Raw genomic sequence first — 18,352 nt, 5'->3', positions numbered from 1 at the left:
TGTTCTAAATTCAGCAAAATCAAGATATTGAATACATTAAAATAGTGTTCATGAATCCATGGATTTATACCATGTACTGTTATTGTTAAGGAGGAACAAAAAAAAAAAGAAAGAGATGATACGAACAGGCAGAATGGGATAAAGTCCGTCATCATGTTTATAATTATATCCGCACAAACATCCAGAAGATGGCGGTAATGCACCTAAAGCAACGACAGCCGTCTTCAAACTCTATAGAAGAAGGAGGTGTTTCCGCCCACGTCTGTGTGGCGCAAACACGACTTTAGCCAACAACAAATTAATCGAATTTCAGAGCTAAAGAGATCGTGTCTGCCTTCTTTTGATATATATATATATATATATATTCTGGGGAAAATCATTTGTAACGTTTCAAAGCATGCCTTCGTTCAACGGAAAAGCTGACGTGACGTTTGTAAGTTTAATTTTCCAATATATTATGCTTTAGCAAGCAGCGCTAGCTTAACGTTGTGAGCATAGAGTGTATACATGATTGTAAGAACATTTAAAGCTAGTTTTATTTTTTTTTTTAAAAATCAAAATTATATAAATAAAAACAGTATTGTTAATGTTATCTGATTGTGTTTCGCTTGATGTTTAACAGATTTCCTTAACAGACTCTTTTGGTCAATATGTATTGTAATTTGATGGAACTATCTTTTAAAATCGACTACAAGCAATACAGTCAGTTTTAAGAGGTTACGGTTATTGCGCGTATGCAGCCACTGTTGACCTTCATGATCACGTCATTATGTTGATTCGTTTTGCATCCCGTTATAGGAAGATGACGATCTACCATACGAAGAGGAAATAATCAGGAACCCCTACTCTGTAAAGTGCTGGATGCGTTACATCGAGTTCAAACAAAATGGACCCAAAACAACTCTGAACATGATTTATGAACGTGCTTTGAAAGAGCTCCCGGGCAGGTAAGCATAATTTCGGTGCCACCTTATTTGATTTAATGTTGGCTTTGTTTGAGTCTTAATCCATGTGTTATATAGTTACAAGCTGTGGTACAATTATCTAAAGGAGAGACGTAAACAGGTCAAGGGAAAATGTGTAACAGAGCCAATTTATGAAGAAGTCAACAACTGCCACGAAAGAGCACTTGTTTTCATGCACAAGGTAATTTTATATATTTTTCTCTATCTCTCTATCTATCTATATTTAGAGAGAGATTGAGAGAGATTTAGCCTGCTCAATTTGTACTGTTAATTTTTTTTCCCACATAGATGCCTAGAATTTGGCTTGACTACTGCCAGTTCCTTGTTTCCCAATGTAAAATCACAAGAAGTCGGAGGACATTTGATCGTGCCCTAAGAGCTCTGCCAGTTACTCAACACCCACGAATCTGGCCTTTGTATCTGCGATTTGTTCGTAATCTACCCCTCCCAGAAACAGCTATTCGAGTGTACCGGAGATACCTAAAGGTAAATCGCTGCTGTTAACAATTATCTTGCAACATTTACTCTCATGTAAATTTGTTGAAATAGCAGAATTTCTTCAAACTGTTCATGTTGTCCATCAGCTATCTCCAGAGAACGCAGAGGAATACATAGATTATTTGCGCTCTGTTGGGCGCTTGGATGAAGCTGCTTTGCGACTTGCTGACATTGTTAATGATGAAAGCTTTGTATCCAAGGAGGGCAAGTCAAACTATCAAGTATGCTGAACTCTTTATGCAAGGGGTTTCTTTACAGCGCTTTTGTTCATTTTGCGCAAATGTTTTTATTTTTTTCAGCTGTGGCATGAACTGTGTGACCTTATCTCCCAGAATCCTGATAAAGTTACATCTCTGAATGTTGGAGCAATTATCCGAGGGGGACTTACCCGATTCACTGACCAACTAGGAAAACTTTGGTGCTCCTTGGCAGATTATTATATAAGGAGTGGGCACTTTGAAAAGGTTTGTTTATATCTAAATACATTGGTTTTCAGAAAACATGCATCAGGTTTGATACTTGATTTACTTTTTACAGGCTCGTGATGTGTATGAGGAGGCCATTCTTACTGTGGTAACAGTTAGAGATTTCACACAAGTATTTGATAGTTATGCACAGTTTGAAGAGAGCATGATTGCAGCCAAGATGGAAACCACTGTTGAAATGGGCCAAGATGAAGAGGGTGAGATTAACACACATTTATTAGTAATTTGTAGTAAAAGGCATAGATAAGATCATTTGATTGTTAGTAATGTTTTTTTCTGCTTGGACATATTCTCTGTAAGTATTAAGTCATTAGCATTTTTAATAATAATAATCAAAAGAAAAATATATAAATATTAGGGTTGGGCAAAAATAAAAAAATGTAATCGCGATTAATCGCATGAGTTCGAGTGATTAATCGTGATTAATTGCATGTTATACGCAAAACCAATTAATGAATTAAAAAGTAGAGTATAGCGCTCTTTTATTGGAAATGTAAATGAAAGAGCCATACATTTGTTGTGCAAACAGCATTTCTTTCACAGGGGAATCCTCAGAGCCTTCAAGGTGTTCTGAAGGCTCAAGAAAAAATATTGAATGGACGATTGTACTACTAATATATTTATTGAATATTTTTTATGCTGTGAGTAATGAACACTACACTAGTAATAATTTCTAGATCACTGTTATAAACTTGGACTGATATTTCTTAGGAAACAAAGGGTTAATATAATGGAATGGAAATGGACCAATCACATTTTTTCTTCCAATGGTATCTGGGTAAATCAGTTACTCCAATACTGAACTAAAGAAATAAGATCAGCTTAGAGCCGGTGCCCGCGGCTGAACCGGCGGCCGGAGCCGCGACGGGAGTCGGAGCCTGCGGCCGAACCTGTGCCCGCGGCTCGCGGAGGTTCGGGCACGTTGCATCTCACGTGGCCAGAAAAAATGGAAAAAAGTGTCAAGAAAAGACGTCAAACTTAAAGAAACGCTCGCGGTGGACTTTTTCAAAATAAAAGCCAGTGAGAAACAGACGTTTACAATAAAATAAATAAATAAATAATAAAAACTGCGCTAATGCCGTTAAAATAATTGTCGGCTTTAATGACTTAATTAGTTAACGCAAAGTTAACGCGTTAACGTGCCCGGCCCTAATAAATATAAATCATTATTATGCCCCACACTAACCATAATAACCAACCAACCATGACTCTAGTTCTGAGCCTAACATTACTAACCCTAAACATAGCTTAAACCTAACCCTAGTTGTAACCCTAACCATAGCCCCAGCCCCAACCCTTACCCTAACTCCTAACCTAACCCTGCCATTTTTCTAAAATTTGGCACATGTTAATAAAAAAATTTTTTTTGTGTGAAATCGGCCAAAGTTTGTGCCCTTCGCCAGCTTCTGGCACTTGGGCCTAATAATAATATTATTATTATCATTATTATTATTATTCATTAGTATGATTATTCATTATTACTATTAGTGGTACACGACTATTATTGTAATAAGCACTAGGTGGTGAATATCCACTAGCATACCAAATTACCACTTAATTAGCAATTAATATGTGGTTCCTCAAGTAAAATGATATCATAGACTAAATAATTCTGGTTTGTGCACATGGCATTACATACTTTCTGTTTTTTTTTTTTTTTTTTCCCCCCAGATGATATTGATTTAGAGCTTAGATTAGCTCGTTTTGAACAACTTATTGCTCGTCGTCCTCTTCTTCTGAACAGTGTTCTACTTCGTCAAAATCCACACAATGTTCATGAGTGGCACAAACGAGTGAAGCTTTGTGAGGGCAATCCACGGCAGGTAACACTGGGACAAAATCTGAATTAGTTTTTGTGTTTTTGTTATTTTAAATATAATATAAAAACTTGCAGATTATTAACACCTACACTGAGGCTGTACAGACAGTTGACCCAATAAAAGCCACTGGAAAGCCTCATTCACTTTGGGTTTCCTTTGCAAAGTTCTATGAAGAAAACGAGCAGTTGGATGATGTAAGAGATTTTCTTTTTTTTTTGCAAGGACATGGACATTAATTACACTCGCAATTATGACTGCACATTTTACTTAGGCCAGAACGATCTTTGAAAAAGCTACTAAAGTGAACTACAAACAAGTGGATGACCTGGCAGCAGTCTGGTGTGAATATGGAGAAATGGAACTGCGTCATGAAAACTATGAGCAGGCCCTGCGCATACTGAGGGTTAAATTTTACACTATACTCGATCAGTGATTTTATTCTGATGATAGGAAGTCTATAATAAAAAAATGTGTGTAACATATTTGTACATTTTTGACATGTAGAAAGCAACAGCAATTCCATCCAAGAAAGCAGAATACTTTGATGCCTCTGAGCCTGTCCAGAACAGAGTCTATAAGTCCTTGAAAGTGTGGTCTATGCTGGCTGATCTTGAAGAGAGTCTGGGAACATTTCAGGTTTGATTAATTTAAACATTAATTTAAAGTGTTTGTTTTAATTGATTGTTCTTTGATCTTATTTCCCTTTCTTCCCTTTTTCTTTAGTCCACAAAAGCTGTATATGACCGCATTATTGACCTTCGCATTGCAACACCACAGATCATAATCAATTATGCCATGTTTCTTGAAGAGCACAACTACTTTGAAGAAAGCTTTAAAGTAAAGCTTATTATGTTGAGATATTTTACAACTGTTGTGCTTTTATCTCAAAATTCTTTTTTATTTTGTTTTGTTTTTTAGGCATACGAGCGTGGTATTGCCTTGTTTAAGTGGCCAAATGTTTATGACATTTGGAACACCTACCTTACCAAGTTTATTGACCGATATGGTGGGAAGAAACTGGAGAGGGCAAGAGATTTATTTGAACAGGCCCTTGATGGCTGCCCAGCAAAGTTTGCAAAAAGTGTGCTTTGTTTAGTTTTTAAAAAATATTTTTCTTCTTCCATCATCTACTTTTATTTATTTATTTTTTAAACTTACAGCCATTTACCTACTTTACGCCAAATTGGAGGAGGAGTACGGATTAGCTCGCCATGCCATGGCTGTTTATGAAAGAGCTACAGAGGCAGTAGAAATTGAGGAGAGGCACCACATGTTCAATATTTACATTAAGAGAGCAGCTGAAATTTATGGAGTCACCTATACAAGAGCAATCTATCAGAAAGCTATTGAGGTACTGGTATTTTTGTCTGTGTTCAGAATTTCCAAAAAATCTGTGAATGCTGTAAAATTTGTGTAATAATTCTGAAAAATATTTAAGGTCTTACCTGATGAACATGCAAGAGACATGTGTCTTCGTTTTGCTGATATGGAGAGTAAACTGGGTGAAATTGATCGAGCCAGGGCAATCTTTTCCTATTGCTCACAGATTTGTGATCCCAGGGTATGTTAAGACACTTTTTAATGTTTTTAGAAAGGGAATTTGAAACTCTCTTTGAATCTCTTATTGTCCTTTCAGGTGACAGCTAATTTCTGGCAAATGTGGAAGGAGTTTGAAATTCGTCATGGAAATGAGGATACAATTAGAGAAATGTTAAGAATCAAACGCAGTGTCCAGGCCACCTACAATACTCAGGTCAATTTCATGTCCTCTCAAATGCTGAAAGCCACTACAAGCTCTACAGGCACAGGTATTGTATAGATTATAACAGTATAATAATTATTTACATAATTTACAATAGAATTAAAAATACATATTTAAATAAAGCTTTGTCTGTAGTGTCTGATCTTGCTCCTGGCCAAATGGGTATTGACGACATGAAAATGCTGGAACAAAAGGCACAACAGCTAGCAGCAGAGGCTGAGCGGGATAAACCTAAACCTAAAGAAAAGATCCTCTTTGTCAGGTTTGTTTGTCTGCCACAAATGATGGGTTGCTATTTTTTTAAGATGGAAATTGAAAGAAAATAATCTGCATAGCACTTGAGCTCACATTTCTTATAAGATGTTACTACGTTTTCACATGTTGCCAACTTAATTAATCCACACAGTGCAGTAGTGTGAAAGTCGCCATGGAAAAAGTATTGGACATGTGGAGAAAGGGTGATGCAAAATGGCACAAAAAGCCACAGAAAGTCTGAAAAGTATATGCATAGATTACAGAAGGCTTTCTAAACTTGCAGACTTAATTTTATAGTGAAAATGATGCACCCAAGATTTCTGACTGAGAGAAAACACCTGTAATACATACAACACTTTTGCAATTGTATTTTAGCAAAGCTTGGACCCAATTGAAACTACATACACTTATGTTTTAAGTTTTTGAGGATAATGTTTGATCCATGACTATAAGGTTGCTAGAATTTAGAAGTTATAGATAAAAAAAACCTAATACATATACACTTTTTGTGTGTAGGAGTGATACTTCACGTAGCGAGCTAGCAGAACTTTCCAAACAAGTCAATCCAGATGAAATTGACATAGATGATGAAGACGATGATGACGATAATCAAGGTCCAGATGGTAAGAAATGCATGCACATTGTTCAGTGGCACTACCTGCTTTGTGTTGATTAAATGCCACTTATGGTATTGTATTATCTTCACTGTGCCTATTTTACCACTACAGAAGTGCAACTTGAACAGAAGAGTGTCCCAACAGCTGTCTTTGGTGGGCTTAAAGATGATTAAGATGAACAATTGATGCAGTACTATCTGTAACCTACCTGTAATCTGTAATAGCTTTTTTCACAATTAATATTGCACTTCAAGTCTAAGTTACAGATAATAAATTCTGCATAGATGGTATGTTGACGCAGTGAGAAGACCTTTTTGGTGCCTTTTCTCAGGAGTTTATGGAATGTAAAAATATACACCGAAAGTGGGATCTTCCACAAAAATAGATGAGGTGGTCATAGTTTTACGTAAATGTGTCTAGGAGATAAGATTGTCTAAAATTGGACCTTTGGGAAGTTTTGTGTTTCCTCCCATTAAATAAAACAACCCAGCAATTTTGTAACTTAACCTGGTTAAGTTATACAAACCTGTGTTTCTCATTCTTAATAAACTAACGTGTACAATGTTCTTGTATAAATCAACTTTTCATTATCAGCATGCATTTGATTTGATTTGGACAAATGTTAAAGAAATTATATTTTTTTATACCACAATATATATTTTTTATTTGTGTGCATTCCATAACATTAGATTTAGATGATACCATGTAACCAGTAGGGCTGGGTGATAATGGCCATAAAATTAAATAATTTTTTTTTGTACACACTGGATGATTACATTTTGAATCAATTCGAATCAAAGTCAGAGCAGTGACTGCTAGTGTTTCAAACGGGAAGCACTGTAGCACCTGTTTCATAATTTCCTTTCTTATATGGTATCATTTAAGGAATCATAAACTGCCTTCAATTAGGTTTGCATAAATAAGTAGTCTAATCATTTCAGTTAGAATGAGATTTCTTTGCACCATAATCCTGCTTTCAAGAGTAAACCTGTTTCATAATAATCAGTCAAAATAGATTAATATGCCAGTCTCTGTAACCAGTCTGACCTTTACCCTACCCCCTTATTTTGTAATTTGCATTCAGGGCTGTAGAGAGCTAATTGTTAGGAGGTTCTGGTGTGAATGTATGATGCATGTGGAAAAAATAATGCCAATATATGAAATGTCATACCAAATATGCAAACATTTATACTGCTGGCATCTCTTTAAATAAAAGCAAAAACGTAAGAGAATATTTTTTATTTTTTTATTTTCAGTGGCACCTCAAATGCTTCATATTTTATGAACATTGAGGGGAGAATCACTCTTACTCCGACTCCGCCTGTAGAATACAAAATGTTTGTTTACAGATGTAGAGTGGTATTAATCTAGTATTTAGTAGTTTACAATAGCTGTTTCTCAAATGCAAGGGGTTGGCCTGATGTGGGTTTGGTAAGATGTCCAGGTCATGTTCCAAATGTTCATGTCCTTCTCAGGCATGTGTCCTCCATTTGGTTAGCATGCAGCTGCTTTACCAAGAATATAGTGCATCCTTTGCTTTCTTTGCACTGGTAAATTACCCACAATGCACCAAGATAATTAAGGAGATGGATCTTAATTGCTTTAAATTTATTATAAATAAATAACTAAAATAAAAAATCTATCTCACTTATTCCCCCAAAAGGGTAGGGACCCTTTTATATTTCGTAGAATGCTCCCATTGACCATCTTGCGAAGTCCTACTGTTAACATGTTATTTTGTGTGAATCTGGGGCTGCTGCTCATTCTCTCTGAAGCATGTTCTATTAGCTGTCTGTTTGGAAGGAACTGACTACAGAGGCGATGTAAGGTACCTTGCATTTGAAAAGAAGCCTGTATCATTTAACTTGTTTCAAACAAGTCCTACTACCTTTCCAGCATCGCGGCTCTTTGCTCTGAGCTTGTTGACCTGAGTCTCCGCAATATCAGCACGCTCCTGAGCCTCTTCAAGTTCATGTTGAACCTTCCTGAGTCTGGACATGTGGCCATTGGCCTGCTCCTCCTGTTAATGCAAGTTGCATTGATTATGAGGTCCTTAGAAAGTTTACACATGCCTAATGTGTGTGTGTTTTACTTACAGCCTCCTCAGCCTGTCTCTTGTAGGCTTTAACTTTGAGCTGAAGTTTATCCACCAGATCCTGAAGTCTGTTCACGTTTTTCTTGTCCTCTTCAGTCTTTAAGCAAATGTGTGAAAAAGTCAATGCATGCTTCTATCATTTCAGCTTTATAATAAGTCTTTATTTATATAGTGCTTTTCACAAACATTTTTGTCACAAAGACGCTTTACAGAGCATTACATTCAGCATTATTCATTCACTCTATACCTGGTGATGGTAAGCTACTGTTGTAGCCATAGCTGCCCTGGGGCAGACTGATAGAAGTGCAGCTGCCATGAGAATCGGCGCCAACAGTCCCGCCGACCACCACCATCACTCACGCACACACAGGCAATGTGGGTGAAGTGTCTAGCCACTAGCACCAGTGCTAATTTCCACCTGTAGTCCCTGGACAGTTTCACTGATTGTATTTAACTGACCTTGACTATCAACTGTTCTTGGAGACCTATGCAGCATGTTTTGGGTTGATGGGGGAAACCAGAGCACCCAGAGGAAACCCATCCAGACACAGGGAGAAACATGCAAACTCCACACAGAAAGGCCCGGGGATCAAACCCGGAACCTTCTTGCTGTAAGGCTAGCCACTCAGCCATCGTGCCGCCATAATAAGTGGTACTTCACTAGCCATTCACAGCACATTTCCAGGTGCACATTGACAAAGTAAATTTACCTGGAGAACTACAGTAATTACCTGGTAAGTTAGCTCTTTTACTTTCCTCTCATATTTGCGGACTCCCTTAACGGCATCAGCTCCGCGCCTCTGCTCAGCTTCTACTTCTGCCTCAAGCTCACGCACCTTTTAAAAGAAAAAAATTATGTATGACTTGTTACAGTGAATTTCAAATAAAAAAATGATTCACACACACCCTAGACTCCAGCTTCTGGAGCTGCTTCTTGCCGCCCTTCATGGCCAGGTTTTCAGCCTCATCCAGACGGTGCTGCAGGTCCTTGACAGTGACCTCCAGGTTCTTCTTCATCCTCTCCAGATGAGCACTGGTATCCTGCTCCTTCTTCAGCTCCTCAGCCATCATGGCAGCCTGAAATGTTGGTCATTGTAAATTTGTTCTGCTATAAACACACTGTGTTTAAATCAGTGAGCTCACATCAGTGATGGCCTTTTTGGCTTTCTCTTCAGCATTTCTTGCTTCTTGAACGGTGTCATCCACTTCACTCTGAACCTGGACCAGATCAGACTCCAGCTTCTTCTTGGTGTTCAGAAGACTGGTGTTCTGTTTGATAAAGATATATTTGGTTTATATTTTCTGTTGTGCATTATCTACATTGCTGATTCCAAAACCCAACCTGAGAATGAAGCAGTCCAACACGCTCACTAGCATCCACCAACTCCTGCTCAGCCACTTTACGTCCTCTTTCTGTCTGCTCCAGAGCAGCTCTCAGCTCCTCAATCTCAGCCAGCATCAGGCCATTTCTGCGCTCCACCATGGCCACCTGCTCCTTCATATCTTCCTGTCCCCTGACGGCATCATCAAGGTGCAATTGGGCATCCTGGTAACAGAAAAAACATTGTTTCATATACCTTTAAAAAACAAAATATGAAAGATTTAAAAATATTTTTTACCTTGAGCTGGCCCTGGACATTCCTGAGCTGTTTTTGGGCCTCAGCTGCCTGTCTGTTGGCATGGCTCAGCTGAATCTCCATTTCGTTCAGATCTCCCTCCATCTTCTTCTTTACTCTAAGGGCATCATTCCTGCTCCTGACCTCAGCATCCAGAGTGCTCTGCATGGAGTCAATGACTCTCTGGCTGTTCCTCTTTATCTGCTCCATCTCCTCGTCTTTCTCTGCAAGCTTCCTGTCAACTTCACCTTTGACCTGGTTGAGCTCCAGCTGGACACGGAGAATCTTGGCCTCCTCATGCTCCAGTGTTCCCTAGATATAGTATGTTGATACTGTAATAAATTTACTTTCCACGCAAAAATGTATATTTTTACCTCAGCTTCTTCAAGAGCAGTCTGGATTTCTGCCTTTTCAGTCTCAACTGTCTTTTTGGCCTTCTCCAGCTCATGAATGCTTTTTCCAGTTTCACCAATCTGTTCAGTCAGGTCAGAAATCTCCTCTAGAAGGTAACAAAATAGCATAGCAATAGTGTTATTGTGTTGTTTTATCCTAAATTGACAGAGTAAAAGTAATGGTGTAAGAATAAGCCATTACATTTTTTTGTTTCAATCAAAATATTAACTTTTCACTTTACAGGACCCCTGCATAACGGCCATAAATCTTTGTTTTGTCATGTAATGCCAATTTCGCTAGAGTATGTTATAGATTACAAAAACATAAACTTTGGGTGGTTTCCAAACCCAAGTGCCATCAGAATGTAGCTGTGAAAGTTTGAAAGTTTTTATTTGTTTTATTGCACATAAATGTATTTAATATAAGTAAAAAAAGGTTTGTTGGATAATGGTTAAGTACGTACGCTGCAGGTTCTTGTTCTCTCTCTTCAGGGTTTCCAGATGATCCAGGGCCTCCTCATAAGAGTTCTTCATCTTAAAGAGTTCAGTGCTCAGAGAACGAGCCTCCTTCTGGGCTCCCTCCAGTTCAGCTTGGCCCTCCTCATACTTCTGCTTCCACTCTGCCAGAACCTGAAGAATTTTATGTTTAGATAAAATATATATTCCCCATTAACATGTTTTAAGATATATTTTTTTACCTTGTCGAAGTTCCTCTGCTTCTTGTCCAGATTGGCAGCCAAAGCATTAGCTCTTTCCACATCAATCATGAGGTCCTCCACCTCACCCTGCAGCCTCTGCTTAGTCTTCTCCAAAGAGGCACACTTGGAGTTCACAGCCTCGATGGATTCCTCAGCCTCCTGCAGACGCTGGGCCAGCTTTTTCCTGTGATAAAGGAATTGAAGAACAAATCAGATTAAAAAAATAAAAAATCTCTGGAAGTCAATATTCAGAAGAATTGTCCTACTTACTTGGCCTCCTCCAGCTCCTCAGTGCGCTGAATAGCATCAGTCTCATACTTGGATCTCCACTGAGCCACTTCACTGTTGGCCTTGGACATTCCTCTCTGCAGCTCGGCCTTTGCTTCCTGCTCCTCTTCAAACTGCTCTCTGAGCAGATCACAGTCATGACGGGCAGACTGTACAGCATGAGCCAGGGCGTTCTTGGCCTGTGGAAATGTATTGTCAATGTAGTGGTCATTCATTTCTATACACCAACTTTTTTTTAAAATTTTATTTTACATACCTTGACTTCTTCCTCAACATGTCTCTTCAGCTCTTCAATCTGCTGAGTGAAAGCCTGCTTGCCTCTGGTCAGCTGAGAAACAAGAGCTTCCTTCTCTTCAAGTTGACGAGCAAACTCACCTGTATTACACAGCATAATTTAGTATTCACACACAACCCAGTTTGAACAAGTTTTCAGGTTTGAGACTGTTACCATTCTCTGTCTGGAGTCTTGCTTTCTGAGCATTAATGTCATTCAGCTGGCGGACATTCTCATCATTTTTGGCCTTGAGCTCACTCAGCTGGTCCTCAAGTGTCCTGCACATTTTCTCCAGGTTGCCCTAACAGGAAAGATTTCACGGTATTTTGCATGGTTGTCAACTGATGTCAACAAGGATGATGCATTTGTTGGTGTCTTAATTACCTTTGCTTTAGCCACGGCCTCCATGTTGCTGGACAGATCGTCAATCTCCATTTTGTACTCGCTCTTCTCTTTCTCCAGCTTCTGCTTGACACGCTGAAGGTTATCGATCTGCTCTCCCAGCTCAGCCACACTGTCAGCCTGCTTCTTGCGAAGGGCTGCGGCTGTCGCCTCATGCTGCAGAGTGGACTCCTCAAGATCACGACGCAGCTTTTGGAACTCAGCCTCACGTTTCTTGTTCAACTCAATCTGAGCAGCAGTGGCTCCACCAGCTTCCTCCAGTCTCTCACTGATCTCCTCAAGCTCCCTGGAGAGGTCGGCTCTCTGCTTCTCCACCTTTGCACGAGCTGCTCTCTCAGCTTCAATCTCCTCCTCCAGTTCCTCAATGCGAGCCTACATGTGATCATAGGAACAGAAAGTCTTTTTTTATCTGAGCCAAAACACTTGTCAGAAACAGTCCCGGTAATTACCTGAAGCTCCTTGATTTTCTTCTGAAGCTGAGCACCAAGAGACTGCTCATCCTCGATCTTGCTGAGGAGTTGACTGATCTCAAAGTCCTTCCTAAAATCACATTCCAGGGTTATTTTTATTGTAAAATTTTGTATTATATTAAATGTTTGAAAATGTATACTTTTTGATCTTCTCTTCAGATTGCTGCTTGTCATTCTCGAGGTCCATGATGGATTCCTGGGCCAGTTTCAGGTCTCCCTCCAGCTTCCTCTTGGCTCTCTCAAGGTCCATGCGGAGCTTCTTTTCTTGTTCCAGAGACCCTTCAAGCTATCAATTGTAATAAGAGTTTAATGTCGTTTTGCTGAGATTCTGAAAAAGCATTGAGATTAATGATGGAATAAAACTATATGGCCATACATCATCAACTTGCTGTTCCAGCTTGGTCTTGGCCTTGGTCAGAGTGTTGACTTTGTCTTCCTCTGCCTGGAGGTCATCCAGAGTTTGCTGGTGGGACTCTTGGAGGGCTTTCTTTTCTTTGGTCAGCTTGGCAATAGCTTCATCTTGAGATGCCATCTCCTCTGTCAAGTTCTTCACCTGTATGTGAATTAAGTATGGAATATTATTAGCTTAGTTCTCTGTGAGTAGTAAAATTTCATCTTCAGTTATTTTCACCTTGTTCTCAGTGGCATGTTTCTCTTTCTCCACTTTAGCCAAGGTGAGCTCCAAGTCATCAATGTCTTTCTTCAGCTCAGAGCATTCATCCTCCAACTTCCTCTTCTTTGCTGTCAGCTCAGCATTGATTTCCTCCTCATCCTCCAGTCTCTCAGTTGTCTCTTTGAGTTTGGCCTCAAGTTGGATTTTGCTTTTGATGAGTCCCTCACACCTCTCCTCTGCATCAGAGAGGTTTTCACTTTCCTAATAAATGTATTTGTAAAATTAACAGGGGTATATCAGAGATTGTAAATATTTAATAATATAAATAAAAGTATATTTTTTTTTAACTTACAGATGCCACTTGAAGCTGTAGGTCATTTTTCTCCTGTAACAGGGAAACCATTTTCTCCTCCAGCTCTTTCTTCTTGGCTAGAGCAGCTGCCAGATCAGACTGCATCTTCTCATAGTTCTCTTTCATTTGAGCCAATTCTTTCTCAGTCTCAGCACTCTTCAAAAGGGGTTTGATTTTGAAGTACAGATTCATCCATGGCCAGTTTTTCACATTCATGAAGGAGCGGATGTTGTACTGGATGGAGTAGATAGCTTCTCTGGATGACAAAAAAGTTTAAGTACGGCATTTAAATTATGACTCACTTTATACATGGATAAATGATTGGATATATAGATAATAAAGTATACCTTCTCGCCATCATCTTGACAAACTCCTTCCTCATAACATATCCTCTGCAGAGAGCCTGAGTCATGGTCACCAGTTCAGCCAGTTTCTCGTCTCTCATCTCCTCAAGAGTACCCAGCAGACCAGCTTTGAAGAACACCTATTTTTCAACATAATAAAGTTAAATCATCTGGAAACAAGCTTTCCATATCTGTTATTGATGAATTTAACTTAATATTACCTTGGTGTGTCCAAACTTATACTGAGTGTGATCCACATCAATGGAGCCAAGCAGCTTCTCTGAAGCTTTCTTGTTGTCAATGAACTGTCCCTCAGGGATGACACTTGCATTCAGTACTTTATATCTAATGTACACATGAGAAAATTTATCTTGAGCATTACTGCATATTTCCCACTTTTCTGCATAAGTATTATCAAAACCCTTGATGTGTTAAATTTGTTAAAATCCATATTTACAAACCTCTGCTTGAAGTCACCATAGAGGATTCTGCTGGGGAATCCCTTTCTGCAGATTCTGATGCCCTCCAGCACACCATTACACCTCAGCTGGTGGATGACCAGGAAGTTCTCCATAAGACCTGTAGTTTAATGTCATGTTGATTATTAAAATGCTCAATCACAGTGAAAGACTTTTTTTCTAAAAAAGGAGATGCTTACCCGGGGTCTTAGATTCATTGGGAATCAAACAACGCACAAAGTGAGGGTGAGTGCTCCTCAAGTTGGTCATCAGCTTGCCCAAATTTTCCTGAGGATCAGTAGATAATGATTGACATATTTTATAATGTGAATCAATGGATATACATAATACAAAAAAAAAAAAAAAAAAAAAAAAAAAAACATACTCTGAAAAGAGCAGACACCGTCTGGAAGGAACCACCCTTCTTCTTGCCACCCTTCTTGCCACCACCAGAGGCCTCAGCTTTAAACAAAATATACTTTATTTTTTGTAATCATTATTATTTATTATTTTTATAAATTCTCTTACCCTCAGCCCCGCCATGGGCAGCATACAGGAAGCACAGCAGTTTGTTTGCAGACTTCTGGTAGAGCTGAACAACTGAGTCGTTCAGAGGGTCCTTGTTCTTGTCCAGCCAGCCACTGATATTGTAGTCTACTGTACCAGCATAGTGGACCAGAGAGAAGTGAGCCTCTGCCTTGCCCTTGCCTGGCTTTGGTTTCTCAAAGGCTTTGGTCTTGCCCAGATGTTGGTCATGCAGCTTGTTCTTGAAGGTTGTGTCAGAGGCCTTCGGGAACATGCACTCCTCTTCAAGGATGGCAAAGATGCCCATTGGCTATGAAGAATTTGTCATTTTTAGAATTTGAACATCAAAATGTATAACTGTTCAAAAAAAAAAAAAGACATATTACCTTCTCAATCAGCTCAATGCAGGCAGCCAAGTCCATACCAAAATCAATGAACTCCCATTCAATGCCCTCTTTCTTGTACTCTTCTTGCTCCAGGACAAACATGTGGTGGTTGAAAAACTGTTGCAGTTTCTCGTTGGTGAAGTTGATGCAGAGCTGCTCCAAACTGTTGAACTACAAATCAAAAGTAATTCACTATTTACCTCATAGTCATAATGAGCATGCTTTTTCAAGATAGTGTTAAACTTACATCAAAGATCTCAAATCCAGCAATATCCAACACTCCAATGAAGAAGGATCTTGGCTGCTTAGTGTCCAACATCTCATTGATACGAACAACCATCCACAAGAACATTTTCTCATAGACAGACTTGCACAAAGCACTAACAGCATTGTTGACCTACAGGACATTAAAAAAATCAGAATGATGAACTTGGAAGAATAATACATTCAAGTTAATTAGTTTATTCAGAACCACACACTTACCTGTGGGACGGTTTGACCTTTGGTGACCATCTCATTTCCGACTTTGACCCTTGGGTAGCAAAGAGCTTTCAGCATGTCAGCTGAGTTCAGGCCCATAAGGTAAGCAATTTTGTCAGCCTCTGGCAAAAAGATAAGAAAAATAAATAATTTGCTATGTGAGTGTTCAGTAGTTATACACATACTATACACATGCAATGTTCATGGATTATTTTTCATGAAATTTAAAAACATAAATAATATGACACCTTCAGTGCCGTCAGGCTCTGCCTGTTCCTCGCGCTGCTTCTGCTTGAACTTCATGTTACCATGGTGCATCACAGCTCCAGTCAGCTTGTAGATACCCAGTTTCTCCTCAGCAGTGAAGCCCAAGATGTCAATGGCTGTCTGCATGAAAATTTTAAATAATTTGTAGTTTTTGTTTTATCACCACACTAGCTATTGTTGTTTTAACTTACATCAGTAGCAATGAATTCCTCCACATCATTGATGCTCTTGACTGTGATTTCACCCTGGCTGATCATTGGGTAATCATAAGGGTTAGTAGTGATCAGAAGGGCCTCTGGAGTTAAAAAAAAAAAAAAAAAAAAAAGGAAAAAAAAGTATAGTATAAAAAAATATAAAATATATTTTAGGCATCACAAATGTTGACATTAGGTGACATAACATACCCAGCAGCTCAGGCTTGTGGCCAGTCATGAGCTGGTAGAAGATGTGGTAGCTCCTCTCAGCGGACAATTGAAAGGTCACACGGGATTTCTCCAGCAGATCTGACAATAATTTTATTTATAAATTTTTTTTTTAAGTGACAGTACATAAAATATATTCCCAATCTAAGCAATTCACATAAAGTAGACAACATTTAACCATACAGCCTTACATGTTTCAATGTCAGCTGAAGCCAGTTTTCCAGAAGTTCCAAAATGGATCCTAATGAATTTTCCCTAAAAATTAATCAAAGTTAGTATTGTGTAAATTATATTTTTTGTTATCATTTTCCTTTACTAAGTACTACTCACAAAACGAGAGGAATTGTCATTTCTCACAGTCTTGGCATTACCATAAGCCTCCAGCAGAGGGTTGGCTGCAATAATTTGATCTTCCAGTGAACCCTAAAATAATATATATTGATGAATATTAAGTAAGTCCTGGAGTGATGTATGTAATCTTGACACCATACCTGCATTTTGCCAGGGGTTGGTTCTGCCTTCTTACCACCAAATGCTGCAGCAATTGTTGCAAAGTACTGAATGACACGTTTGGTGTTGACAGTCTTTCCAGCACCGGATTCTCCACTGTTGTTGGAATTGTATTATCAATTCAGTAAAATTGTAATCATATTTACAGTGCATGTGAATGAAATGCACATAAATTCACAGTCTTGGCATTACCATATACTAGTAGACTTAGAAAACAACATTTTAATGTCCATTTGTTTTTGTTTTTTTTGTTTTGTTTTTTTTTCACAATGTGCATCTATCTTTTGTCCCAATGGTAGAATGGTGAGACCTGAATTGGATGTGGTGTGAAAGGTACAGGGTGGTATTGCTGAAATGAAAAAATGTGGCATCATTACTGTACTTACGTAATCAGGACAGACTGGTTCTCACGATCTGAAATGGCAAAGAATGCTCAAAATAATACTACAGAAAAACAAAGGTAAAAAACAAAACAAAAGCCAGTGTCTCACCTGTGAGCATGAACTGATAGGCATTGTCAGAGATAGAGAAGATGTGAGGTGGGGCTTCAATCCTCTTCTTGCCTCTGTAGGCCCCAACAACTTGAGCATCGTATACAGGAAGCCATTTGTAAGGGTTCACCACGACGCAGAACAACCCAGAGTAAGTCTGTTAAATGAGATTTAGATTTCATTATATGTTGTATATGGTTTGTAAATCTATTTCTGTTTCCACATTTGCTTACGTAGATCATCCATGATGCAAAACGCTCTTTGAGGTTATACAAAACGCAAGGCTCGTTGAGGTGGGTCATCATGGCCATGTCCTCAATTTTATCAAACTTGGGAGGATTCCTTGGGTGGATGTCATCCTCTTTGACTGTTACAGTCTAAAAATAAGTATCTAGTCAACATCATGATGCAATAAAATAAAACCATGAAAATAAATTTTCACTTAACTTTTGATCAATGAAAAAAACAAACCACTTGCCTTTCCAGTATCGGTTTCCACTGTGGCTTTACCCCCTTCTTTCTTGATGAGTTTGCCTTTGAGGTACATCTCATCTGGGTCAGTCACAAAAACAGCTGTTTTGGCATCAAATGGGGTATTTTGAGCTTCAATCCTCTCCTTTTCTGGTTTCCGGAGGTAAATGGCCGCCGGACCATACTGCTCCATCTCCGCGTCCGTGCTCATGATGGCACCTTTGATGTGAAAGGAAAGATATGTTAATTTTGTTAGATTAATAAAATAAACAAGTATTATTGTCCTTAATAGTAAGTAAGTAGTTAATGTCTTACTTTAGCTCAATTCAGCTGTTAGGCAGAATCTATTTTCCACAGAGGGAGCTTGAAAGAAAAGAGAAGAATTAAATAGATTAA

At 38.7% G+C, this 18,352-nt stretch overlaps 2 protein-coding genes across 3 annotated transcripts; one reads left to right on the top strand and one right to left on the bottom strand.

Annotated features, from left to right (window-relative positions):
- Positions 1-239: 239 nt before the first annotated feature.
- On the top strand, positions 240-6,968 carry xab2 (XPA binding protein 2). 2 transcript variants are annotated; one of them, XM_020935394.2, is made up of 19 exons: positions 240-433; positions 799-947; positions 1,023-1,146; positions 1,254-1,451; positions 1,550-1,684; positions 1,763-1,927; positions 2,001-2,145; positions 3,620-3,771; positions 3,843-3,962; positions 4,040-4,171; positions 4,273-4,404; positions 4,492-4,605; positions 4,687-4,849; positions 4,929-5,119; positions 5,207-5,329; positions 5,405-5,576; positions 5,666-5,792; positions 6,302-6,408; positions 6,514-6,968. In XM_020935394.2, the coding sequence occupies exons 1-19, from the start codon at positions 398-400 to the stop codon at positions 6,573-6,575; spliced, it is 2,547 nt and encodes an 848-aa protein (XP_020791053.2). In that variant the 5' UTR covers positions 240-397; the 3' UTR covers positions 6,576-6,968. The 2 variants fall into 2 exon arrangements, with proteins under 2 accessions (XP_020791053.2, XP_020791044.2); XM_020935385.2 differs by having other exon boundaries at positions 5,654-5,792.
- Positions 6,969-7,631: 663 nt separating this feature from the next.
- LOC110168688 (myosin heavy chain, fast skeletal muscle) lies at positions 7,632-18,321 on the bottom strand. Its single transcript, XM_055152404.1, has 40 exons — positions 18,272-18,321; positions 17,964-18,175; positions 17,719-17,862; positions 17,486-17,642; positions 17,381-17,408; positions 16,976-17,090; positions 16,815-16,907; positions 16,676-16,739; positions 16,467-16,565; positions 16,254-16,357; positions 16,044-16,182; positions 15,799-15,917; positions 15,563-15,712; positions 15,316-15,486; positions 14,933-15,239; positions 14,790-14,866; positions 14,605-14,692; positions 14,408-14,525; positions 14,168-14,291; positions 13,950-14,086; positions 13,603-13,858; positions 13,269-13,511; positions 13,014-13,190; positions 12,778-12,923; positions 12,617-12,707; positions 12,150-12,539; positions 11,940-12,066; positions 11,748-11,866; positions 11,474-11,670; positions 11,204-11,387; positions 10,970-11,135; positions 10,488-10,612; positions 10,117-10,425; positions 9,840-10,043; positions 9,641-9,766; positions 9,404-9,574; positions 9,229-9,333; positions 8,499-8,594; positions 8,291-8,422; positions 7,632-7,723 (listed from the first exon to the last, which is right to left on the bottom strand). Exons 2-40 carry the CDS (start codon positions 18,165-18,167, stop codon positions 7,709-7,711), a joined length of 5,817 nt encoding a protein of 1,938 aa, XP_055008379.1. The 5' UTR covers positions 18,168-18,175; positions 18,272-18,321; the 3' UTR covers positions 7,632-7,708.
- Between the last annotated feature and the right edge of the window lie 31 nt (positions 18,322-18,352).

Source organism: Boleophthalmus pectinirostris, unplaced genomic scaffold, assembly GCF_026225935.1.
Source record: "Boleophthalmus pectinirostris isolate CB_2022bp ecotype Guang Dong unplaced genomic scaffold, ASM2622593v1 HiC_scaffold_17, whole genome shotgun sequence".
NCBI classification, from domain to species: Eukaryota; Metazoa; Chordata; class Actinopteri; order Gobiiformes; family Gobiidae; genus Boleophthalmus; species Boleophthalmus pectinirostris.
The sequence above is the reverse complement of the archived record's forward strand: the minus strand, read 5'-3'. Positions and strand labels throughout refer to the sequence as shown.